At 44.5% G+C, this 22,414-nt stretch overlaps 1 protein-coding gene across 2 annotated transcripts; it reads left to right on the top strand.

Moving 5' to 3' along the window:
- Positions 1 to 146: 146 nt before the first annotated feature.
- On the top strand, positions 147 to 21,200 carry LOC121542969 (solute carrier family 2, facilitated glucose transporter member 3-like). Of its 2 annotated transcripts, none has more exons than XM_045208604.1 (11): positions 147 to 318; positions 883 to 1,057; positions 16,096 to 16,197; positions 16,678 to 16,838; positions 17,258 to 17,498; positions 17,717 to 17,879; positions 18,307 to 18,494; positions 19,226 to 19,330; positions 19,472 to 19,573; positions 19,722 to 19,925; positions 20,114 to 21,200. In XM_045208604.1, the coding sequence occupies exons 2-11, from the start codon at positions 1,034 to 1,036 to the stop codon at positions 20,360 to 20,362; spliced, it is 1,539 nt and encodes a 512-aa protein (XP_045064539.1). In that variant the 5' UTR covers positions 147 to 318; positions 883 to 1,033; the 3' UTR covers positions 20,363 to 21,200. The 2 variants fall into 2 exon arrangements, with proteins under 2 accessions (XP_045064539.1, XP_045064538.1); XM_045208603.1 differs by having other exon boundaries at positions 149 to 318; positions 16,093 to 16,197.
- The last annotated feature ends 1,214 nt before the right edge of the window (positions 21,201 to 22,414 follow it).

The raw sequence follows: 22,414 nt of genomic DNA on the forward strand, positions 1-22,414 counted from the left end.
TCCTCGAACGTTCTCTCAGACAAGATCAGAGCTGCCTGTCAGGCGCTGTTCAAGGCTTAAATGCCCCACGAGCGCAATGATTAGGTAAAAACTGCATCTGCTTTTACGTGTAGGAGCAAGCATGACCAGAGATGGCCAGGGCGCGTAGGATGTCGGCAAAGCTAGGCAACGTGCCGACAGACTCGTGCCACTATCGTATATAAGTCGGTGACGAGAGAGGGAGGGGAACAAGCGCTGAACATTCTGCTTAGCATACAGTTCTAGATAACGGACTAAAGGGAGCTACGATAACCGATTTGGCACCAAACAGGAATTACGGTAAAATAGCCTATATCATTTTACTATTGTGAAGTTAGCCAACATTTGTATTTGTTCATATAAATATTTTCAGTACTTCCCAGGCTCTTTATTTAGAATGAGAAGAGACGTATTTATAGATTTATAGACTTCTAGATTTATTTATAGACTTTAGTCAATAGTGGTCAACAGGAGGATGCTCTTTCAGAATTAGTGGGGTATAGAATAGAATGAAATGTGATGTATGCATGAAAATGAAATTTTTATCATCACCACTGTCGTAGAATCTATCATAGATGTCAATATCAATCTAGGGAAACGTTGATTTCGTTCACATTTGAATATCAGAGTTGAAACTCTGATAGTGAGATGAGGGAGGAAGGAAGAAGAGGGAGGGTTTTATCATCATGTCTTTTGCTGCTCAAGCCAGATAGTCTACTGTACAGTAGAGGTTGAATTTATGCATACACAGGTAAAATATACTCTGCTGACTATTCAGCTGCTAGGCTTGATGTGTTACATGTGTTTTAGTTAATCACTTCTTCTAATGTATTAAAATGCTTCTGTTTAAATTTGTCTCTGCAGGTTGTTCCTCTGCAAACCACTGTTTGGACAGCCTACATTGTTTACCTTGCAAATGAGAGCCTAGTTTTGGAAGGAGTAACTCAAACAAACTATTTTACTTGGAGTTATTTGATCTTTCCTGAGGAAGTCAGTCAGTGAAACAGAATTCAAGATGGAGAATATGGAAGATGGGAAGGTAAGCAACACATTAGGTCTGTCATCTTCTCACATCTAGTATTCTCCAGTGCTTGACTTGGACTGAAATAGGTGCCGGTACTCATTTTGGGTGCTGGTACTATTTATATTTAGGTGCAGGAACTCAACAATATTTTTGAGCTAATATTCTATAAAAGGTGCAGGAACTCAAGCAGTAGTCATTTTGAGGTGCTGGTACTCAGCTCTGGTGAGCTCCTGCCCAAGTCATGGACTGGTCTTTTCATATAGTTACTGATTACATCATCTTACTTTATTCATTTATTTCATGTTCTTTCTTTTTATTGTTGTTACAATTATAGTTGTTATTGTTTCCTTTCACAACTTAACAATGCAATTGAATTACATCACCATTTTAACCACATAAGTTACTCTACCATTACACCAGTTGTGCAACTGTATGTTTACTACGACTCTTCTCCTCCACCTCATTGTACATTATACATTCATTTATCTCTGGTGACTGTTTTATAAACAATCCTCATCCAGCAGCTGTGTTTCCTGAGGAAGAGTAGAGCAGTGTGTTTTTCCCTCCCTGTCTTTGTCTCCCTACCTTTAATGAGTCAGTCAGAGAATGGTATTTACGAGAAGGAGACGGGTAAACACTACCTTTCCTCTCTGGCATGTAGAAGAACAGGGGATGGGGTAGAAGGGGAGTGGGAGAGGAGAGAGGAAAGAGAGAGAGAGGAAAGAGAGATAGGAAAGCGAGCGAGGGAGGGGGGAGAGAGAAGGAGAAAGGGGATTGGTGGATGCTACAGCTACAGGTGACATGTCTGAACTTGAGCATGTCTGTTTATTCTCTGGCCTGTACCTGCATGTAGGACTAGGAGAGACACAGACAGAATGAGGGAAGAGAGAGTGATATGTGGTAAGAAAAGGGGGTTATAGGAAATGATGTGTGAGGTAAGAGAAATAAGTAGAAAGAGTCTTATGATAGAGGGAGCAATAGTAAAAGTAATAGTGTGACAGAGGGATAGAGTTATAAGCCCTTGTAAACAGTAGTTATGTGGAGATTATCCATTAGGCCTAGATTGGCCATCAGACCCCCCATGATGAACCCTGTGACCACAGATCTCCATACATTGACTTAGCAACACAAGGCTTTCCTTATTCTCTATCACTTACATAAAGTACCCCTAACAACACTGTTAACCTAGTCATGATTACACTCTTAAGCCACTCTAAAATGCAGATGGATCGGATGCTTATTGTTACCAGATGCTTCTTCATATGGTTGCTTAGCTACAACACGGCTTGTCTTTTGAAACAGGTTGCACACTGTTGGTTGCCTTTCTCTTCTTTGTGGCTGTTAGGCAATGAGACTTTCCCACTAACCGTTGATGTGAAATTGAGCTCCTTGCCAATAGCATGTCACTCACTGGCCATGTTGTTACACTACATGACCAAGAGTATGTGTACACCTGCTCATTGAACATCTCATTCCAAAATCATGGGCATTAATATGGAGTTGGTCCCCCCTTTGATGCAATAACAGCCTCCACTCTTCTGGGAAGGCTTTCCACTAGATGTTGGAACGTTGCTGTGGGGACTTGTTTCCATTCAGCCACAAGAGCATTAGTGAGGTCTGGCACTGATGTTGGGCTATTAGGCCTGGTTTGCAGTTGACATTCCAATTCATCCCAAAGGTGTTCAAAGGGGTTGAGGTCAGAGCTCTGTGCAGGCCAGTCAAGTTCTTCCACACCGATCTCGACAAATAATTTCTGTTTGGACCTCGCTTTGTGTACGTGGGCATTGTCATGCTGAAACAGGAAAGGGCCTTCCCCAAACTGTTGCCACAAAGTTGGAAGCACAGAATCGTCTAGAATGTCTTTGTATGCTGTAACATTAAGATTTCCCTTCACTGGAACTAAGTGGCCTAGCCCGAATGATGAAAAACAGCCCCAGACCATTATTCTTCCTCCACCAAACTTTACAGTTGGCTCTATGCATTCGGGCAGGTAGCGTTCTCCTGGCATCCGCCAAACCCCGATTCGTCCGTCGGACTGCCAGTTGGTGAAGCGTGATTCATCACTCCAGAGAAGGCGTTTCCACTGCTCCAGAGTCCAATGGCTGCAAGCTTTACACCACTCCAGCTGACGCTTGGCATTGCGCATGTTGATCTTAGGCTTGTGTGTGACTGCTCGGCCATGGAAACCCATTTCATGAAGCTCCAGACGATCAGTTATTGTGCTGATGTTGCTTCCAGAGGCAGTTTGGAACTCAGTAGTGAGTGTTGCAACCGAGGACAGATTACTTTTATGCGCTAAGAGCTTCAGCACTCAGCGGTCCCGTTCTGTGAGCTTGTGTGGCCTACTACTTCGCGACTGAGCTGTTGTTGCTCCTAGACATTTCCATTTCATAATAACAGCACTTACAGTTGACCGGGGCAGCTCTAGCAGGGCAGAAATTTGACAAACTGACTTGTTGGAAAGGTGGCATCCTATGACGGTGCCACGTTGAATGTCACTGAGGTCTTCATTAAGGCCATTCTACTGCCAATGGTTGTCTATGGAGATTGCATGGCTGTGTGCTCGATTTTATACACCTGTCAGCAACGAGTGTGGCTTAAATAGCCGAATATACTAATTTGTCCACATACTTTTGTGTATATATAGTGTATATTGACTAACAGCACTGATGGGAAATGAGAAATGTTACAAATAGGGAGGTTCAAGACCCTCGTATGACATCACAGTCAAATGGGGGGATGGATTGCAAAAGGAAATAGCAAAATGGCATTATACTGGGAAAGATGGGTTAGTCTGTGGACATCGGAGGGTTGGAGTTAAAGATCAGAATGAATGGTGGATTGGCCACTGTGGGTGAAAATCCAGCACTTGCAGAAAGATGAAATTAGGAATAGAGAGACAGAGATAGAGAATCAGATGGACAGATAATAGGATGAGAAACAGAAGGGCTTCATTATACATCAGAAATCACTTTTCCGGTCATGTGACACACACACACACACACACACACACACACACACACACACACACACACACACACACACACACAGCAGGTAGGCACACTTTGACAAATGCGCATACGTCTTCATAGGTTTGTGTAAGACAGATGTTGTGCAAGTCAACAAGCTTTACAGGCTTTTTAGTACAGTCCAGTATGTATGGTATATACACATGCACACTCAACCATGCTACTCGTTGTTTATTATCTATGCATAGTCACTTTACCCCTACCTACATGTACATATTAGCTCAATTACCTCGACTAACCTGTACCCCTGCACATTGATTCGGTACTGGTACCCCCTGTATATAGCCTCGTCCTTACTCACTCAGCCACTCCCTTATTTAGTCATATTATGAACTGTGACGGTATTCAGTACAGTAAATGACACACTCACACACTCTTTCCTGGTATCTTACTCAACATTAAAGCTGGAATCCTTAATGGTCAAACTGCCACATCCGTTTGGGCTATTACAACAACAAAGAAGTTACTGTAAACAACGAACACTGTATTTTTTTCCTCTGACATCGTTGCACGCACGATAGAACAACAGATTAGGTACAGCGATTTTTGTTTTACCACATTGGGCTGCACCCCTTTTTTATGTTTTATTTTTTATTTATTTAACCTTTATTTAACTAGGCAAGTCAGTTAAGAACAAATTCTTATTTACAATGATGGCCTACCAAAAGGCAAAAGGCCGTTGGGTGGACAGTGGCACTGATTCCTTTACTGCAGATTCCATCTTTAACATGTCTGTGCAGATGAAATATGAAGGCCCACTTCTATTAAAGAGACACACACACAAACACACTCACCAGCCTGTCCTTCAGCCCGTACCTCTGACGACAGTCAAAACTTGTTGACTTGCCCAACATTTGTTTTACACAAACCTATAAAGATTTACATCATCTCATTGGGATTATTCTTTTGAAGGGGCCCTGTTTTACCGTCTTTACATATCTTACTTAACTGAATGAATAGGCCTACTACAAGTTTTCTGTTTGTTTTAGATGACTGGGTATTGTAATGCCAGAAGGCCAGAGTGTCCTTCCTAGGGAAATACAATATGCCTGATTAGTACTATCACAGAACATAACACTTTTATCAGTGTAACTTGGGTAATGAAACCCTTTCAGCATTTTATTCTTATGGCACTGACGTCAGTGTTTTTAGCGTTAGCCCGGGTTACCTCCGTACATAGTCATTCTGTGTCAGTTGGTCTTTGTTTTGAATTATGTTCCAGAACTAAGCCTCTTAGTTAGGCCTCCTAGACATATACTAGGACCGTTATGATAACGTTACGATCATCAGTTTTCCTCTACATTCCCGTACACACGTAGCCTATGTTTCATAACATTACAAGACTGTTTTCCATCTTCAAAACAAATCGTTTTATTTGTACCCATTGTGTTAAACTGTGACAGTTCTAGTGACTGTTAGAAACAGTGTGGCCAGTCACAGAACCAGCGAGTTACATCTATCATTACAAGAACAGACTGTTCAGTCCAGGACAATACAACACAAAGCAGTCTGTCTAGGGTGACACTGCTTTCACACTGTGATATAAAGGGAACTGCCAAAATAAAGGAAACACCAACATAAAGTGTTTTAATAGGGCGTTGGGCCACCACAAGCCAGAACAGCTTCAATGAGCCTTGGCATAGATTCTACAAGTGTCTGGATGTGACACCATTCTTCCATGAGAATTTCTATAGTTTGAGGTTTTGTTGATGGTGGTGAAAAACGCTGTCTCAGGCGCCTCTCCAGAATCTCCCATAAGTGATCAATTGGATGGGGGCATTGTCATCCTGGAAGAGACCACTCCCATCAGGATAGAAATGATTCACCATAGGTTGAAGGTGATCACTCGGAATGGCTATGTATTTATTGGTGTTTACCTTGCCCTCTAAGGGGTTGAGTGGACCTAAACCATGGCAGGAAAATGTACCCCCACACCATAACAGAGCCGCCAGCCCAGAACCCTCATTTACTCAAGCGTTTCCTTTATTTTGGCACTTACCACTATGCCCACTGTTCCCTCATATCAATCTATCAATGTCGTGTGCAGGTTGACTGAGCCTGTGTGTGATAATGTTTTTGATACTGCCATGCTGTGTTATTGTGTCATTTTGGTGATATATGTAGATATTAAGTCTGGTGACGTGGTGGACAGAGACCATATTACATTAAACTGCTCTCCTGAGAGGAAGCTCACTGTGTCTCCTGTAGCAGACATACAGTGGGGAAAAAAAGTATTTAGTCAGCCACCAATTGTGCAAGTTCTCCCACTTAAAAAGATGAGAGAGGCCTGTAATTTCCATCATAGGTACACGTCAACTATGACAGACAAATTGAGGGGAAAAAATCCAGAAAATCACATTGTAGGATTTTTTATGAATTTATTTGCAAATTATGGTGGAAAATAAGTATTTGGTCACCTACAAACAAGCAAGATTTCTGGCTCTCACAGACCTGTAACTTCTTCTTTAAGAGGCTCCTCTGTCCTCCACTCGTTACCTGTATTAATGGCACCTGTTTGAACTTGTTATCAGTATAAAAGACACCTGTCCACAACCTCAAACAGTCACACTCCAAACTCCACTATGGCCAAGACCAAAGAGCTGTCAAAGGACACCAGAAACAAAATTGTAGACCTGCACCAGGCTGGGAAGACTGAATCTGCAATAGGTAAGCAGCTTGGTTTGAAGAAATCAACTGTGGGAGCAATTATTAGGAAATGGAAGACATACAAGACCACTGATAATCTCCCTCGATCTGGGGCTCCACGCAAGATCTCACCCCGTGGGGTCAAAATGATCACAAGATCACAAGTCTTTATTAGGATAAAGACCTCCTCCATTCCTGCCATTATTGAAAGAGATCGTGATACCTCAAAATAGGGTTACTTAATGTTAGATCCCTCACTTCAAAGGCAGTCATAGTCAATGAACTAATCACTGATCATAATCTTGATGTGATTGGCCTGACTGAAACATGGCTTAAGCCTGATGAATTTGCTGTGTTAAATGAGGCCTCACCTCCTGGTTACACTAGTGACCATATTCCCCGTGCATCCCGCAAGGGCGGAGGTGTTGCTAACATTTACGATAGCAAATTTAAATTTACAAAAAAAAAATGGCGTTTTCATCTTTTGAGCTTCTAGTCATGAAATCTATGCAGCCTACTCAATCACTTTTTATAGCTACTGTTTACAGGCCTCCTGGGCCATATACAGCGTTCCTCTCTGAGTTTCCTGAATTCCTATCAGACCTTGTAGTCATAGCAGATCATATTCTAATTTTTGGTGATTTTAATATTCACATGGAGAAGTCCACAGACCCACTCCAAAAGTCTTTCGGAGCCATCATCGACTCAGTGGGTTTTGTCCAACATGTCTCTGGACCTACTCACTGCCACAGTCATACTCTGGACCTAGTTTTGTCCCATGGAATAAATGTTGTAGATCTTAATGTTTTTCCACAAAATCCTGGACTATCGGACCACCATTTTATTACGTTTGCAATCGCAACAAATAATCTGCTCAGACCCCAACCAAGGAGCATCAAAAGTCGTGCTATAAATTCTCAGACAACACAAAAATTCCTTGATGCCCTTCCAGACTCCTTCTGCCTACCCAAGGACGTCAGAGGACAAAAATCAGTTAACCACTTAACTGAGGAACTCAATTTAACCTTGCGCAATACCCTAGATGCAGTTGCACCCCTAAAAACGAAAAACATTTGTCATAAGAAACTAGCTCCCTGGTATACAGAAAATACCCGAGCTTTGAAGCAAGCTTCCAGGAAATTGGAACGGAAATGGCGCCACACCAAACTGGAAGTCTTCCGACTAGCTTGGAAAGACAGTACCGTGCAGTACCGAAGAGCCCTCACTGCTGCTCGATCATCCTACTTTTCCAACTTAATCGAGGAAAATAAGAATAATCCAAAATTTCTTTTTGATACTGTTGCAAAGCTAACTAAAAAGCAGCATTCCCCAAGAGAGGATGGCTTTCACTTCAGCAGTAATAAATTCATGAACTTCTTTGAGGAAAAGATCATGACCATTAGAAAGCAAATTACGGACTCCTCTTTGAATCTGCGTATTCCTCCAGGGCTTAGCTGTCCTGGATCTGCACCAGATCTGCGAGGGCCTGGGATCGGGAGAGACACTTAAGTGTTTTAGTACTATATCTCTTGACACAATGATGAAAATAATCATGGCCTCTAAACCTTCAAGCTGCATACTGGATCCTATTCCTACTAAACTGCTGAAGGAGCTGCTTCCTGTGCTTGGCCCTCCTATGTTGAACATAATAAACAGCTCTCTATCCACCGGATGTGTACCAAACTCACTAAAAGTGGCAGTGATAAAGCCTCTCTTGAAAAAGCCAAACCTTGACCCGGAAAATATAAAAAACTATCGGCCTATATCGAATCTTCCATTCCTCTCAAAAATTTTAGAAAAGCTGTTGCGCAGCAACTCACTGCCTTTCTGAAGACAAACAATGTATACGAAATGCTTCAGTCTGGTTTTAGACCCCATCATAGCACTGAGACTGCACTTGTGAAGGTGGTAAATGACCTTTTAATGGCGTCAGACCGAGGCTCTGCATCTGTCCTCGTGCTACTAGACCTTAGTGCTGCCTTTGACACCATCGATCACCACATTCTTTTGGAGAGACTGGAAACCCAAATTGGTCTACACGGACAAGTTCTGGCCTGGTTTAGATCTTACCTGTCGGAAAGATATCAGTTTGTCTCTGTGAATGGTCTGTCCTCCGACAAATCAACTGTACATTTCGGTGTTCCTCAAGGTTCCGTTTTAGGACCACTATTGTTTTCACTATATATTTTACCTCTTGGGGATGTTATTCGAAAACATAATGTTAACTTTCACTGCTATGCGGATGACACACAGCTGTACATTTCAATGAAACATGGTGAAGCCCCAAAATTGCCCTCGCTAGAAGCCTGTGTTTCAGACATAAGGAAGTGGATGGCTGAAAACTTTTTACTTTTAAACTCGGACAAAACAGAGATGCTTGTTCTAGGTCCCAAGAAACAAAGAGATCTTCTGTTAAATCTGACAATTCATCTTGATGGTTGTAAAGTCGTCTCAAATAAAACTGTGAAGGACCTCGGCGTTACTCTTGACCCTGATCTCTCTTTTGACGAACATATCAAGACTGTTTCAAGGACAGCTTTTTTCCATCTACGTAACATTGCAAAAATCAGAAATTTTCTGTCCAAAAATGATGCAGAAAAATTAATCCATGCATTTGTTACTTCTAGGTTAGACTACTGCAATGCTCTATTTTCCGGCTACCCGGATAAAGCACTAAATAAACTTAAGTTAGTGCTAAATACGGCTGCTAGAATCCTGACTAGAACCAAGAAATTTGATCATATTACTCCAGTGCTAGCTTCCCTACACTGGCTTCCTGTTAAGGCAAGGGCTGATTTCAAGGTTTTACTGTTAACCTATAAAGCGTTACATGGGCTTGCTCCTACCTATCTTTCCGAGTTGGTCCTGCCGTACATACCAATACGTACGCTACGGTCACAAGACGCAGGCCTCCTAATTGTCCCTAGAATTTCTAAGCAAACAGCGGGAGGCAGGGCTTTCTCCTATAGATCTCCATTTTTATGGAACAGTCTGCCTACCCATGTGAGAGACGCAGACTCGGTCTCAACCTTTAAGTCTTTACTGAAGACTTATCTCTTCAGTAGGTCATATGATTGAGTGTAGTCTGGCCCAGGAGTGTGAAGGTGAACGGAAAGGCTCTGGAGCTACGAACAGCCCTTGCTGTCTCTGCCAGGCCGGTTCCCCTCTCCACTGGGGTTCTCTGCCTCTAACCCTGTTGCAGGGGCTGAGTCACTGGCTTGCTGGTGCTCTTTCATGCCGTCCCTGGGAGGGGTGCGTCACTTGAGTGGGTTGAGTTACTGACGTGATCTTCCTGTCTGGGTTGGCGCCCCCCTTGGTTTGTGCTGTGGTGGAGACCTCTGTGGGCTATACTCGGCCTTGTCTCAGGATTGTAAGTTGGTGGTTGAGGATATCCCTCTAGTGGTGCGGGGGCTGTGCTTTGGCAGAGTGGGTGGGGTTATATCCTTCCTGTTTGGCCCTGTCTGGGGGTTTCTTCGGATGGGGCCACAGTGTCTCCGGACCGCTCCTGTCTCAGCCTCCAGTATTTATGCTGCAGTAGTTTATGTGTCGGGGGGCTGGGGTTAGTTGGTTATACCTGGAGTACTTCTCCTGTCTTATCCAGTGTCCTGTGTGAATTTAAGTATGCTCTCTCTAATTCTCTCGTTCTCTCTTTCTCTCTGAGAACCTGAGCCCTAGGACCATACGTCAGGACTACCGGGCATGATGACACCTTGCTGTCCCCAGTCCGCCTGGCCTTGCTGCTATTCCAGTTTCAACTGTTCTGCCTGCGGTTACGAAACCCCTACCTGTCCCAGACCTGCTGTTTTCAACTCCTAATGATCGGCTATGAAAAGCCAACTGAGAGACCTGAGCCCTAGGACCATACGTCGGGACTACCGGCCGTGGTGACTCCTTGCTGTCCCCAGTCCGCCTGGCCTTGCTGCTATTCCAGTTTCAACTGTTCTGCCTGCGGTTATGGAACCCCTACCTGTCCCAGACCTGCTGTTTTCAACTCTTAATGATCGGCTATGAAAAGCCAACTGAGATTTATTCCTGATTATTATTTGACCATGCTTGTCACTTATGAACATTTTTGAACATCTTGGCATGGTTCTGTTATAATCTTCACCCGGCACAGCCAGAAGAGGACTGGCCACCCCTCATAGCCTGGTTCCTCTCTAGGTTTCTTCCTAGGTTTTCGCCTTTCTAGGGAGTTTTTCCTAGCCACCGTGCTTCTACACCTGCATTACTAGCTGTTTGGGGTTTTAGGCTGGGTTTCTGTACAGCACTTCGAGATATTAGCTGATGTAAGAAGGGCTATATAAAATAAAATTGATTGATTGATTGAAGAAAGGTGAGCAAAAATCCCAGAACCACACGGGGGGACCTAGTGAATGACCTGCAGAGAGCTGGGACCAAAGTAACAAAGCCTACCATCAGTAACACACTACGCCGCCAGGGACTCAAATCCTGCAGTGCCAGACGTGTCCCCCTGCCTGTCTGAAGTTTGCTAGAGTGCATTTGGATGATCCAGAAGAGGATTGGGAGAATGTCATATGGTCAGATGAAACCAAAATAGAACTTTTTGGTAAAAACTCAAATCGTCGTGTTTGGAGGACAAAGAATGCTGAGTTGCATCCAAAGAACACCATACCTACTGTGAAGCATGGGGGTGGAAACATCAAGCATTGGGGCTGTTTTTCTACAAAGGGACCAGGATGACTGATCCGTGTAAAGGAAAGAATGAATGGGGCCATGTATCGTGAGATTTTTCTTCCATCAGCAAGGGCATTGAAGATGAAACGTGGCTGGGTCTTTCAGCATGACAATGATCCCAAACACACCGCCTGGGCAACGAAGGAGTGGCTTCGTAAGAAGCATTTCAAGGTCCTGGAGTGGCCTTGCCAGTCTCCAGATCTCAACCCCATAGAAAATCTTTGGAGGGAGTTGAAAGTCTGTGTTGCCCAGCGATAGCCCCAAAACATCACTGCTCTAGAGGAATTCTGCATGGTGGAATGGGCCAAAATACCAGCAACAGTGTGTGAAAACCTTGTGAAGACTTACAGAAAACGTCTGACCTGTGTCATTGCCAACAAAGGGTATATAACAAAGTATTGAGAAACCTTTGTTATTGACCAAATACTTATTTTCCACCATAATTTGCAAATAAATTCATTAAAAATCCTACAATGTGATTTTCTGGATTTTTTTTCTCATTTTGTCTGTCATAGTTGACGTGTACCTATGGTGAAAATTGCAGGCCTCTCTCATCTTTTTAAGTGGGAGAACTTGCACAATTGGTGGCTGACTAAATACTTTTTTTCCCCACTGTACTCACTGTGTCTCCTGTAGCAGACATACATAATAAACCTGTGGTTTTCAACTGGTTTTGCCTCGGTGTCACGCCCTGGCTCTGGGGACTCTAATATGTTGAGCCAGGGTGTGTATAGTCTATGTGTGTTCTAGGTTTCACTTTCTGGTTTTGTAGATCTATGTTGGCCAGGGTGGCTCCCAATCAGAGACGGCTGTAGCTCGTTGTCTCTGATTGGGAGTCATACTTAGGTAGCCGTTTGGCACTCATTCATTGTGGTTTCTTGTTCGTATTTGGTTTGTGTATTACCATTGACTGTCACGTCATCGTTTTGTTGTTTTGATCGTGTGATCATTCTAATAATAAATATGTTCGCCTTCAACGCTGCGCCTTGGTCCTCCTCTCTGTTTGACGATCGTGACAGAAGAAACCACCAAGATTTGACCAAGCAGCGTGTCCAGGAGCCATCACCAGGGAGATCCCTAGCAGATCTCCTTTGCCTCCTCGACTGGGTCAAGCCGAGTGAGGAAGAGAAGGGCTTGACATTGTGGCAGAAGGGCGAAAGGCTGGCGAGGGACATGGAGACCTGGTCCACGGGTAGGAGAGACGCCCAGAAATTTTTTAGGGGGGGGGCTAACGCCGTGGACGACGGGCCAGCAGGAGACCGCGGCAGAGCGGCCCAGCGGATTGGCAGAGGAGGCCGCCAGGTTACGGGGGCCACTGGTCGAAGAGGGGGTGGAAGGTGTAGAGGCACGGCGAGAGGTACTGGGGTGTGTTACCAGTCCGGTCCGGCCCATTCCAGATCCCTGCGTAGGACCAGTGGTGTGTGTCCCCAGTACGGTCCGGCCTGTTCCTGCTCCCCGCACCAAGTCAGTGGTGCGCTTCGTCAGCCCGGCTCGGCCTGTTCCTGCTCCCCGCACCAAGTCAGTGGTGCGCCCGTCAGCCCGGCTCGGCCCGTTCCTGCTCCCCGCACCAAGTCAGTGGTGCGCTTCGTCAGCCCGGCTCGGCCCGTTCCTGCTCCCCGCACCAAGTCAGTGGTGCGCTTCGTCAGCCCGGCTCGGCCCGTTCCTGCTCCCCGCCCCAAGTCAGTGGTGCGCTTCGTCAGCCCGGCTCGGCCCGTTCCTGCTCCCCGCACCAAGTCAGTGGTGCGCTTCGTCAGCCCGGCTCGGCCCGTTCCTGCTCCCCGCACCAAGTCAGTGGTGCGCTTCGACAGCCCGGCTCGGCCCGCTCCTGCTCCCCACACCAAGCCAGTGTTGTGCGTCGTCAGTCCGGCACGGCCCGTGCCTGTTCCACCGGTGGCTGGTCCGGCACCGGTCAGATGCTTCACGCCGGAGCTAGAGCAATCTGCTCCACCAGTGTGCAGTCCAGCTCCGGCCAGCGGGGCCAGACCGGACCAGGGGTACTTTGGGGGGTTGGAGAGGGAGCGGGGATCAGGCCCGGAGCCGGATCCGCCGCCTAAGCGGAGTGCCCACCCGGTCCCTCCCCTGTGGTGTTTGGTGGGCGCGGTCGGAGTCCGCGCCTTTAGGGGGGGGTACTGTCACGCCCTGGCTCTGGGGACTCTAATATGTTGAGTCAGGGTGTGTATAGTCTATGTGTGTTCTAGGTTTTACTTTCTGGTTTTGTAGATCTATGTTGGCCAGGGTGGCTCCCAATCAGAGACGGCTGTAGCTTCTGTTCGTATTTGGTTTGTGTATTACCATTGACTGTCACGTCATCGTTTTGTTGTTTTGATCGTGTGATCATTCTAATAATAAATATGTTCGCCTTCAACGCTGCGCCTTGGTCCTCCTCTCTGTTTGACGATCGTGACACTCGGGACCCAAATTGAACCAGGTTGTCTCAGTTGCGACCCAATTTTTGCATCGTGAAAAACAATCGCCAATATACAATCTAGAAAACAATTTTTAATGCTACATTGATAGTAAATGTAGCAATTATATGACAAGGGAACAACATTCCCACCTCTTTCATTGTCAATAATTACATTTTGCACATATTCTTGATGAAGAATGTCAATAAACTCAGTGGCTTGAGACCATAAAATCAACCAAAATAGTGCCGCTAATATCTCTATATTGAAAATACTGTGATTGAAGAAAAATTGTTCAGAGATTAAATTATTTACAAATATAAGTTACTTATCATTTCTACAGACTTTCTATCTGGTTTAAGTTCAGACTGGAGAATTTCTTCATTAAAAAACTCACTCGCAGCCCATTCTCCCGTGACCCAAATTTGGGTCGTGACCCACTCAAAACCTCCCGTGACCCAAATTTGGGTCAGGACCCACCAGTTGAGAATTACTGGACTAAACAACAGTCATTGATTGGTTAGAATGAAAGTCTGTTATGTGGAGCCGCTGGATATTTTACATCACTGCCTTATGCTGTGTTTATGTAGGAAATTGATATATTAGTATCTATGAGTAATAACGTGTGTAATAAGGAGTAGCCTACCTTTGTTTAATAATAACGGATATACTGTCATGTCACGTTTCCAATAGCCTACATTCTCTGTAAAAGAGATGTGGTATTTGAGATGAGTAGGTTGTTCCTTTTAAAAGAGACCACATCAAACAGGGTTTTCCTGGTCTGGCCCAGGGCTTTCCATAGCAGACTTTCATTATAACCAATCAGCTTGGTGCTGCTATGTTGGCCAGCTTTAATTGTCACAACTGACTATCATTCACCAAGAAGCCACAGCTAAAAAGAAAAATCTTCATGCCAGATGTATTCACTTGGTATTTGTTTAAGTAGTAGTTAGTATTAGTATATTAACGCTTATTGGACTGGTATTACAGCCAAACCCAATACAATAGGTCTCAACACTAGAATACAGTAGCATAAATCCATAGTAGCATAGAGTCTTCATTCTTCTCAGAGTTCATCCTCAAGACTCCGGGTTGATCAGGATTGCGAAACATGGTTCCATTTCCACTGTTTTGTAATAGCTAGCCTAGCGTGGCAGCAGTTAGACAGTGACAGCTTGAAAGCACAAGAGAGGGAGGAAAATCAGAAATAGAATGGTTCATTGTGTGTTTTCTACTGTCACTGGTAACAACAAGAGCTTTGTGGGCCAAGACACTGGCTATGATGACAATGACAGAATTATTGTACTCTCCATCCATATGCATTAGACCAGTGGATATCTAATTTCCTGTTTTTCTCTCTCTCGCTCTCGCTCTCGCTCTCTCTCTCTCTCTCTCTCTCTCTCTCTCTCTCTCTCTCTCTCTCTCTCTCTCTCTCTCTCTCTCTCTCTCTCTCTCTCTCTCTCTCTCTCTCTCTCTCTCTCTCTCTCTCTCTCTCAATTCAATTTAAGGGCTTTATTGGCATGGGAAACATATGTTAACATTGCCAAAGCAAGTGAAGTAGATAGTAAACAAAAGTGAAATAAACAATACATTTTAACAGTAAACATTACACTCAGAAGTTCCAAAAGAATAAAGACATTTCAAATGTCATATTATGTCTATATACAGTGTTATAATTATGTGCAAATAGTTAAAGTACAAAAAGGAGAATAAATCAACATAAATATAGGTTGTATTTACAATGGTGTCTGTTCTTCACTGGTTGCCCTTTTCTTGTGGCAACAGGTCACAAAGCTTGCTGCTGTTATTGCACACTGTGGTATTTTACCCAATAGATATATATGTGAGTTTATCAAAATTGGATTTGATTTAGAATTATTTTTGTGTCTGTGTAATCTGAGCTCTTTTCTGGATTTTGATAATTAGCGGGTGTCCTGTCTCTCTCTCTCTCTCTCTCTCTCTCTCTCTCTCTCTCTCTCTCTCTCTCTCTCTCTCTCTCTCTCTTCCTCTCTCTCTCTCTCTCTCTCTCTCTCTCTCTCTCTCTCTCTCTCTCTCTCTCTCTCTCTCTGTCTCTCTGTCTCTCTCTCTCTCTCTCTCTCTCTCTCTCTCTCGCTCCTTTTCTCTGTCACATCTCATCCTGCATACACTTTCTTGTTCTTATCTGTTTTTCTCTCTCTATTATTTTAACACCCCTCTCCCTCCATCACCCCCCCCTCTCTCCCTGTTTTCCCTCTCCCTCTCGCTCTTCCTCCCTATATCTCTCCTCCATCCCCAGAAGAAGAAGGGAGTGACCTGTTACCTCCTCTACTGTGTCACTACAGCCGTCATCGGCTCCCTGCAGTTCGGATACAACACTGGAGTCATCAATGCCCCTGAGCAGGTGTGTGTGTGGTGTGGTGTGTGTGTGTGTGTGTGTGTGTGTGTGTGTGTGTGTGTGTGTGTGTGTGTGTGTGTGTGGTGTGCTTTGTGTGTGTGTGTGGTGTGCTGTGTGTGTGTGTGTGGTGTGCTGTGTGTGTGTGTGTGTGTGTGTGTGTGTGTGTGTGTGTGTGTGTGTGTGTGTGTGTGTGTGTGTGTGTGTGTGTGTGTGTGTGTGTGTGTGTGTGTGCGGTATGTATGCAATACAGGAGTGGTCACACACGTCTGAGTTGGAGGGATGTGCTGTTCTTTTCAACTTTGTCTCCCCCTTGTGGGCAGTCAGTGCCAGCACTCATGTGTATTGACTATAACAGTCAAGGCTGGAACAGGGCTGGACACTCTGTACATCTCCAGGACTAGGGGTTTAGACCACTTGTCTAAATCCTCAGTGATATTCCCACCCTTTAACCTCTGAAGGTTCTAAGTCTGTCATCTCCACTCTCAGAAACTGCGACGGTTCTTCCAGAATGTGTCTATGGATCGTTATGGAGAGCCCTTCTCCCCTGGGACTAACACCATGGTGTGGAGCTTCGCTGTGGCCATCTTCAGTGTGGGGGGCATGGTTGGATCCTTGTCTGTGGGGGTCATGGTCGACAGGTTTGGGAGGTGAGTTAAAGACTAATGATACAAAGAAATGCAGATGTACAGTAAATGGAAGTGGTTTTGTATCTGTAAAGACTTTGTAGTGTTTTTTTACATTTTTATTCCCAACACCACAATGAGAGGTGTGCGGCATGTAAATATTTGCTCTCAAAGATGAGCCAAGGGCAATTTGCCGATTTGTTGATGCAATGTTAATTGAGGTCTTACCTCCTGACCTGGCCTCATCTCACCTAATTTCTATGTAGTTCAACTCAATTTCACTCTTTATTTAGCAGGCCATTCATGGTCTCTGGCAGGGCACTGGACTAAATGGCTTCCCTCCATCTTTCTAACCATCACACCTTTTTCCTCCTACTTTCTTTCTTTCCTTTCCCCTTTATCTATCCTCCTGTCTCTCTCGCTCTCTCTCTCCCTCTCCCCAGGCGTAAGTCCATGCTCCTGGCCAACGTGCTAGCCCTTCTGGGTGGAACTCTGATGGGTCTGTCCAGCCTGTGTAACTCCTTTGAGATGGTCATCATTGGCAGGCTGGTCATTGGCGTGTTCTGTGGCCTGTGTACAGGACTGACGCCCATGTACGTGGGAGAGCTGGCCCCCACGCACCTCAGGGGGGCCTTCGGCACCCTCCACCAGCTGGGAGTAGTCATTGGCATCCTGGTGGCACAGGTACGACAGAGAGGACCAGGCACTTGTTCACTTTGATTTAGGTTCTTCTGGTTCAAACTCTACTGAGTTTATTGTAATTAATTGAACTTAATGTTATTGACCGATCTCCTTTTTCTGTACAATCAAGTCAGTTAAATCTATTTTAGTTTGAGCATTACCTTTCTACTACCCTAAGGTTTAACCCTGCCCATCCTGCTGTCACTCTCTCTGCTCCGTAGGTCTTTGGTCTGGAGTTTCTGCTGGGGTCAGACTCCCTGTGGCCCCTCCTGCTGTCCCTGACGGCCATCCCTGCTGTGGTGCAGAGCATCATGCTGCCCTTCTGCCCAGAGAGCCCCCGCTACCTCCTCATCAGCCTCAACCAGGAGGAGGAGGCTCGCAAAGGTCAGAGAGAGGAGACATGTTACTGATCGTATTACAGATAGGAGATATTACTGATCATATTAACTAAAGGAGATATTACTGATCATATTAACTAAAGGAGATATTACTGATCATATTAACTAAAGGAGATATTACTCATCATATTAACTAAAGGAGATATTACTCATCATATTAACTAAAGGAGATATTACTCATCATATTAACTAAAGGAGATATTACTCATCATATTAACTAAAGGAGATAATACTCATCATATACTCATCATATACAGCACTCATTTAGGGGACTTTATTATTTGACTGTTTACTTAGAAACTATGCGGTATAAAAGTAATTACATGACAGTTACTCTGTTGTTTATTTGGGATTCACATTAGTACCAGAAATTACCTAGTATTTAACAAATGTCTCTCTCTCCCTCCCTTCAGCCCTGGTGCGTCTGCGTGGCTGTGAGGATGTAAGTGATGACATCCAGGAGATGAAGGAGGAAGGGATGAAGATGGCCATGGAGAAGAAGGTCACTATTCCAGAACTCTTCCGCTCGCCGGCCTACCGTCAGCCAATCATCATCGCCATCATCCTGCAGCTATCCCAGCAGCTCTCTGGCATCAACGCAGTGAGTAGACTACAACTCTCACAATGCAACATAATTCGGGCCAGGAGTTCTTTCATACTACATAGTCGAACTATGAAAAACATCAGGGAAAAATACTTTAAGTAGAACAGACAGTTTTTCCTTCTCTTAATCCATGACCACTGATCTAACAATACATAACGTGAAAACAAGATGGTGGAAACCTATCCAGACCTTTTATAAATTAGTAAACAATGGAAAGGAGATGAGGAAAGAGAGATGCATAGCCGCAGATTTCAAAAGAGGAAGTTCGCAATGAGCCTGTCCAGATAAAGTTATTGCCTTCAATGCAATGACCTTTAGACTGGGGCAAATTCAGAGGGCCTTTTTACTGAAGAATGTGTTTGTTTCATATGGTTGTGTTTTGCTTTTCGTGTTTTGTGTTTGCTTTTCATGTATTGATGTGTATATAGATACGTATAGTGCAATTGTTGTTTATTGATGTGTTCATGCAGGGCTCATCTGTGAAAGAGACAGTGGTCTCAGCATGACTCCCTGCTTAAATAAAGGTTACATTAAAAAAAAAATCTAAATACAGCATCAATCAAACCCAGATGGCAGCAGAACACACTCAAACAACAGCCCTCTCTCAGTCTATAGGAGTAAACATGAGCCAACATCAACAACAACAACTAGATTTAACTAGAAACATATCCTCATATTGGTTATGAATGTAATCAACAACCTCTCCCTCTCTCCTACTTCCTCCTCAGGTGTTCTACTATTCGACAGGTATATTTGACACTGCCGGTGTGACCCAGCCCATCTACGCCACTATTGGAGCTGGGGTGGTCAACACTCTATTCACAGTGGTGTCTGTAAGTATTATAACACCTATCTGGTCAAATATAATAATACAGAAATAGTACAGTTTGATAGTGCACTACTTTTGACCAGACTCCTATATGAAATGTGATACTCTTGGACACATTCTAAGCACTTCCTTGTTTGATTCACAGCTCTTCCTGGTGGAGAGGGCGGGACGAAGGACCCTGCACCTCATCGGATTGGCTGGAATGGCTGTCTGTGCTCTGCTCATGACCATCTCCCTCTCATTGGTGGTGAGTTTCAATCTTGGCTGTCCATCATTTCAAATGTCAAGAACCCGACAATAACTATTCTTGTCACATCCTTAAAATCCTTGACAGGATTTTATTCCACTGCTTAATATATTTGATCCCCTCCATTCCATCCCTCCTCTCTAAGTAGAAGACCAACCCGTCTCTGAGCTACATGGCCATCGTGGCGGTGTTTGGCTTCGTGGCCAGTTTTGAGATGGGTCCAGGTCCTATCCCATGGTTCATAGTTGCTGAGCTGTTCTCCCAGGGGCCTCGGCCTGCAGCTATGGCCGTCGCCGGCTGCTCCAACTGGACCGCCAACTTCCTGGTCGGACTGGGCTTCCCCAAACTGGAGGTTGGGTCTTCTTCCTCGCCCTGCCCCTCTCACTACAGACACCTATGTATATGTATCAGGATAAATCTGCAGGCCTCAAAGCTGAATGAATGGGATTGGCACCATTATAAGAGCAATACATCTGACAAACTTTACAGCTTAGCTTGTATGCCTCTCTAACCTCCTCTCTCTCTCGCTCTCCTCTACAGGAGCTGTGTGGTCCTTACGTCTTCATCATCTTCATGATCTTCCTCATATTCTTCTTCGTCTTCACCTACTTCAAAGTCCCGGAGACCAAGGGGCGGACCTTTGACGACATTGCCAAAGGATTCACCAGCACTGCAGGAGACTCCGCCCACTCTCCTCCCCCAGAGGGTGTCGTCACCCTGCCCGTTTCCCCGACGACGGAGAAGGTTCCAATGGTTGCGTTTCCGATGGAAGAGAAGGAAAAGAAGTGATCGTCAGCGAATCTGTAGATAGTGGAAGAGTTAGAGAACAGGGTTACAGGGTTAGAGACAAGCCCCTTGTGCATAGATACTGTAATGTAGGGAGTATAAATTCAAAACAAAACTTTATTGTCCATTTTAGGTTGAATTGGACATTTAAAGTGCAGGACTAGAGATATGCACTGTTATGGAGAGGAGCTTACATATGAAATAGCAGCTTAGTGTCGGGGTGTGGATAGTGTGTGTTGGGAATAGGGCTGGCGATGATAATGTAGGCGTCCTGTAAATACTTTAACAGAAATCATGAGAGTGTGTGTCAAAGAGGATTTATGTTTACTGTGTGTCAGTGTGTGCATGTGTGTGTTTGTGCCTTCAGTCATTTTATTTTTAACTGCCTAAAGTATTAATTACTGTAAGTTATTAATGATCATTTGTAATTAGCTTTTACTAATGGCAAAATAATTGATGACATTTATTTTTAGCTGACTTAACTCATAGACGCCAATCATTATTTAATCAATGACCATTTTTACTACTGCACTTTTAAATGATTGACATTCCAAGTAAAAACCTTTATAGTATTAACATTTAAGAGGTTAAACATTCCAACAAATATGTTCAGTATTAAACTTCCCGTATTGTCCTTCACTTGGGTTAAAAGGGGAATAGGATTTGGGTTGATGTGTACTGAGGTCAGTGGGTTTGGGAGGACAGTGGTTTAACCTAAAAAGTTTTTTTATCTGAAATCCTCTCTGCCTGCTGTATCCTAAACTAGCCTCTATGTCTCTCTGCCTGGTGTATCCTAACCTAGCCTCTATGTCTCTCTGCCTGATGTATCATAACCTAGCCTCTATGTCTCTCTGCCTGGTGTATCCTAACCTAGCCTCTATGTCTCTCTGCCTGATGTATCCTAACCTAGCCTCTATGTCTCTCTGCCTGGTGTATCATAACCTAGCCTCTATGTCTCTCTGCCTGATGTATCCTAACCTAGCCTCTATGTCTCTCTGCCTGATGTATCCTAACCTAGCCTCTATGTCTCTCTGCCTGGTTTATCCTAACCTAGCCTCTATGTCTCTCTGCCTGGTTTATCCTAACCTAGCCTCTATGTCTCTCTGCCTGGTGTATCCTAACCTAGCCTCTATGTCTCTCTGCCTGATGTATCATAACCTAGCCTCTATGTCTCTCTGCCTGATGTATCCTAACCTAGCCTCTATGTCTCTCTGCCTGGTTTATCCTAACCTAGCCTCTATGTCTCTCTGCCTGGTTTATCCTAACCTAGCCTCTATGTCTCTCTGCCTGATGTATCCTAACCTAGCCTCTATGTCTCTCTGCCTGGTGTATCCTAACCTAGCCTCTATGTCTCTCTGCCTGATGTATCATAACCTAGCCTCTATGTCTCTCTGCCTGGTGTATCCTAACCTGGCCTCTATGTCTCTCTGCCTGGTGTATCCTAACCTGGCCTCTATGTCTCTCTGCCTGGTGTATCCTAACCTAGCCTCTATGTCTCTCTGCCTGGTTTATCCTAACCTAGCCTCTATGTCTCTCTGCCTGATGTATCCTAACCTCTATGTCTCTCTGCCTGGTGTATCCTAACCTCTATGTCTCTCTGCCTGGTGTATCCTAACCTCTATGTCTCTCTGCCTGGTGTATCCTAATCTAGCCTCTATGTCTCTCTGCCTGGTGTATCCTATTCTAGCCTATCTGTCGCTCTGCCTGGAATATCATAACCTAGCACATCTGTCTCTGGAGCCTGACCTTGAACTGTCACAGAGACTCAACACCACAGACGTGTCTCTCCCTTAACACTGAGTCAGCTAGAACACTGCCCCACCCATGGCTCACCCATATCTGTGGTTTCTGTCTGCCTCATCAGACTACATATAGTATAGGCTTCCAATGCCTGGCTGGCCTGTCATAGCTATGCTAATGAGGAGTTCAGTAGTAAAATCTCTTAAAATCTCCAAATAGTACATCAAAACATAGATTCTGGGTTCGGGCCAGTATGATCGTAGAATTCTTTGACAGTATGATGACAGTCTCAATGGGAACTTTGAAGAATCTCAG

This window comes from Coregonus clupeaformis, chromosome 28 (assembly GCF_020615455.1).
Source record: "Coregonus clupeaformis isolate EN_2021a chromosome 28, ASM2061545v1, whole genome shotgun sequence".
Lineage (NCBI taxonomy): Eukaryota > Metazoa > Chordata > Actinopteri > Salmoniformes > Salmonidae > Coregonus > Coregonus clupeaformis.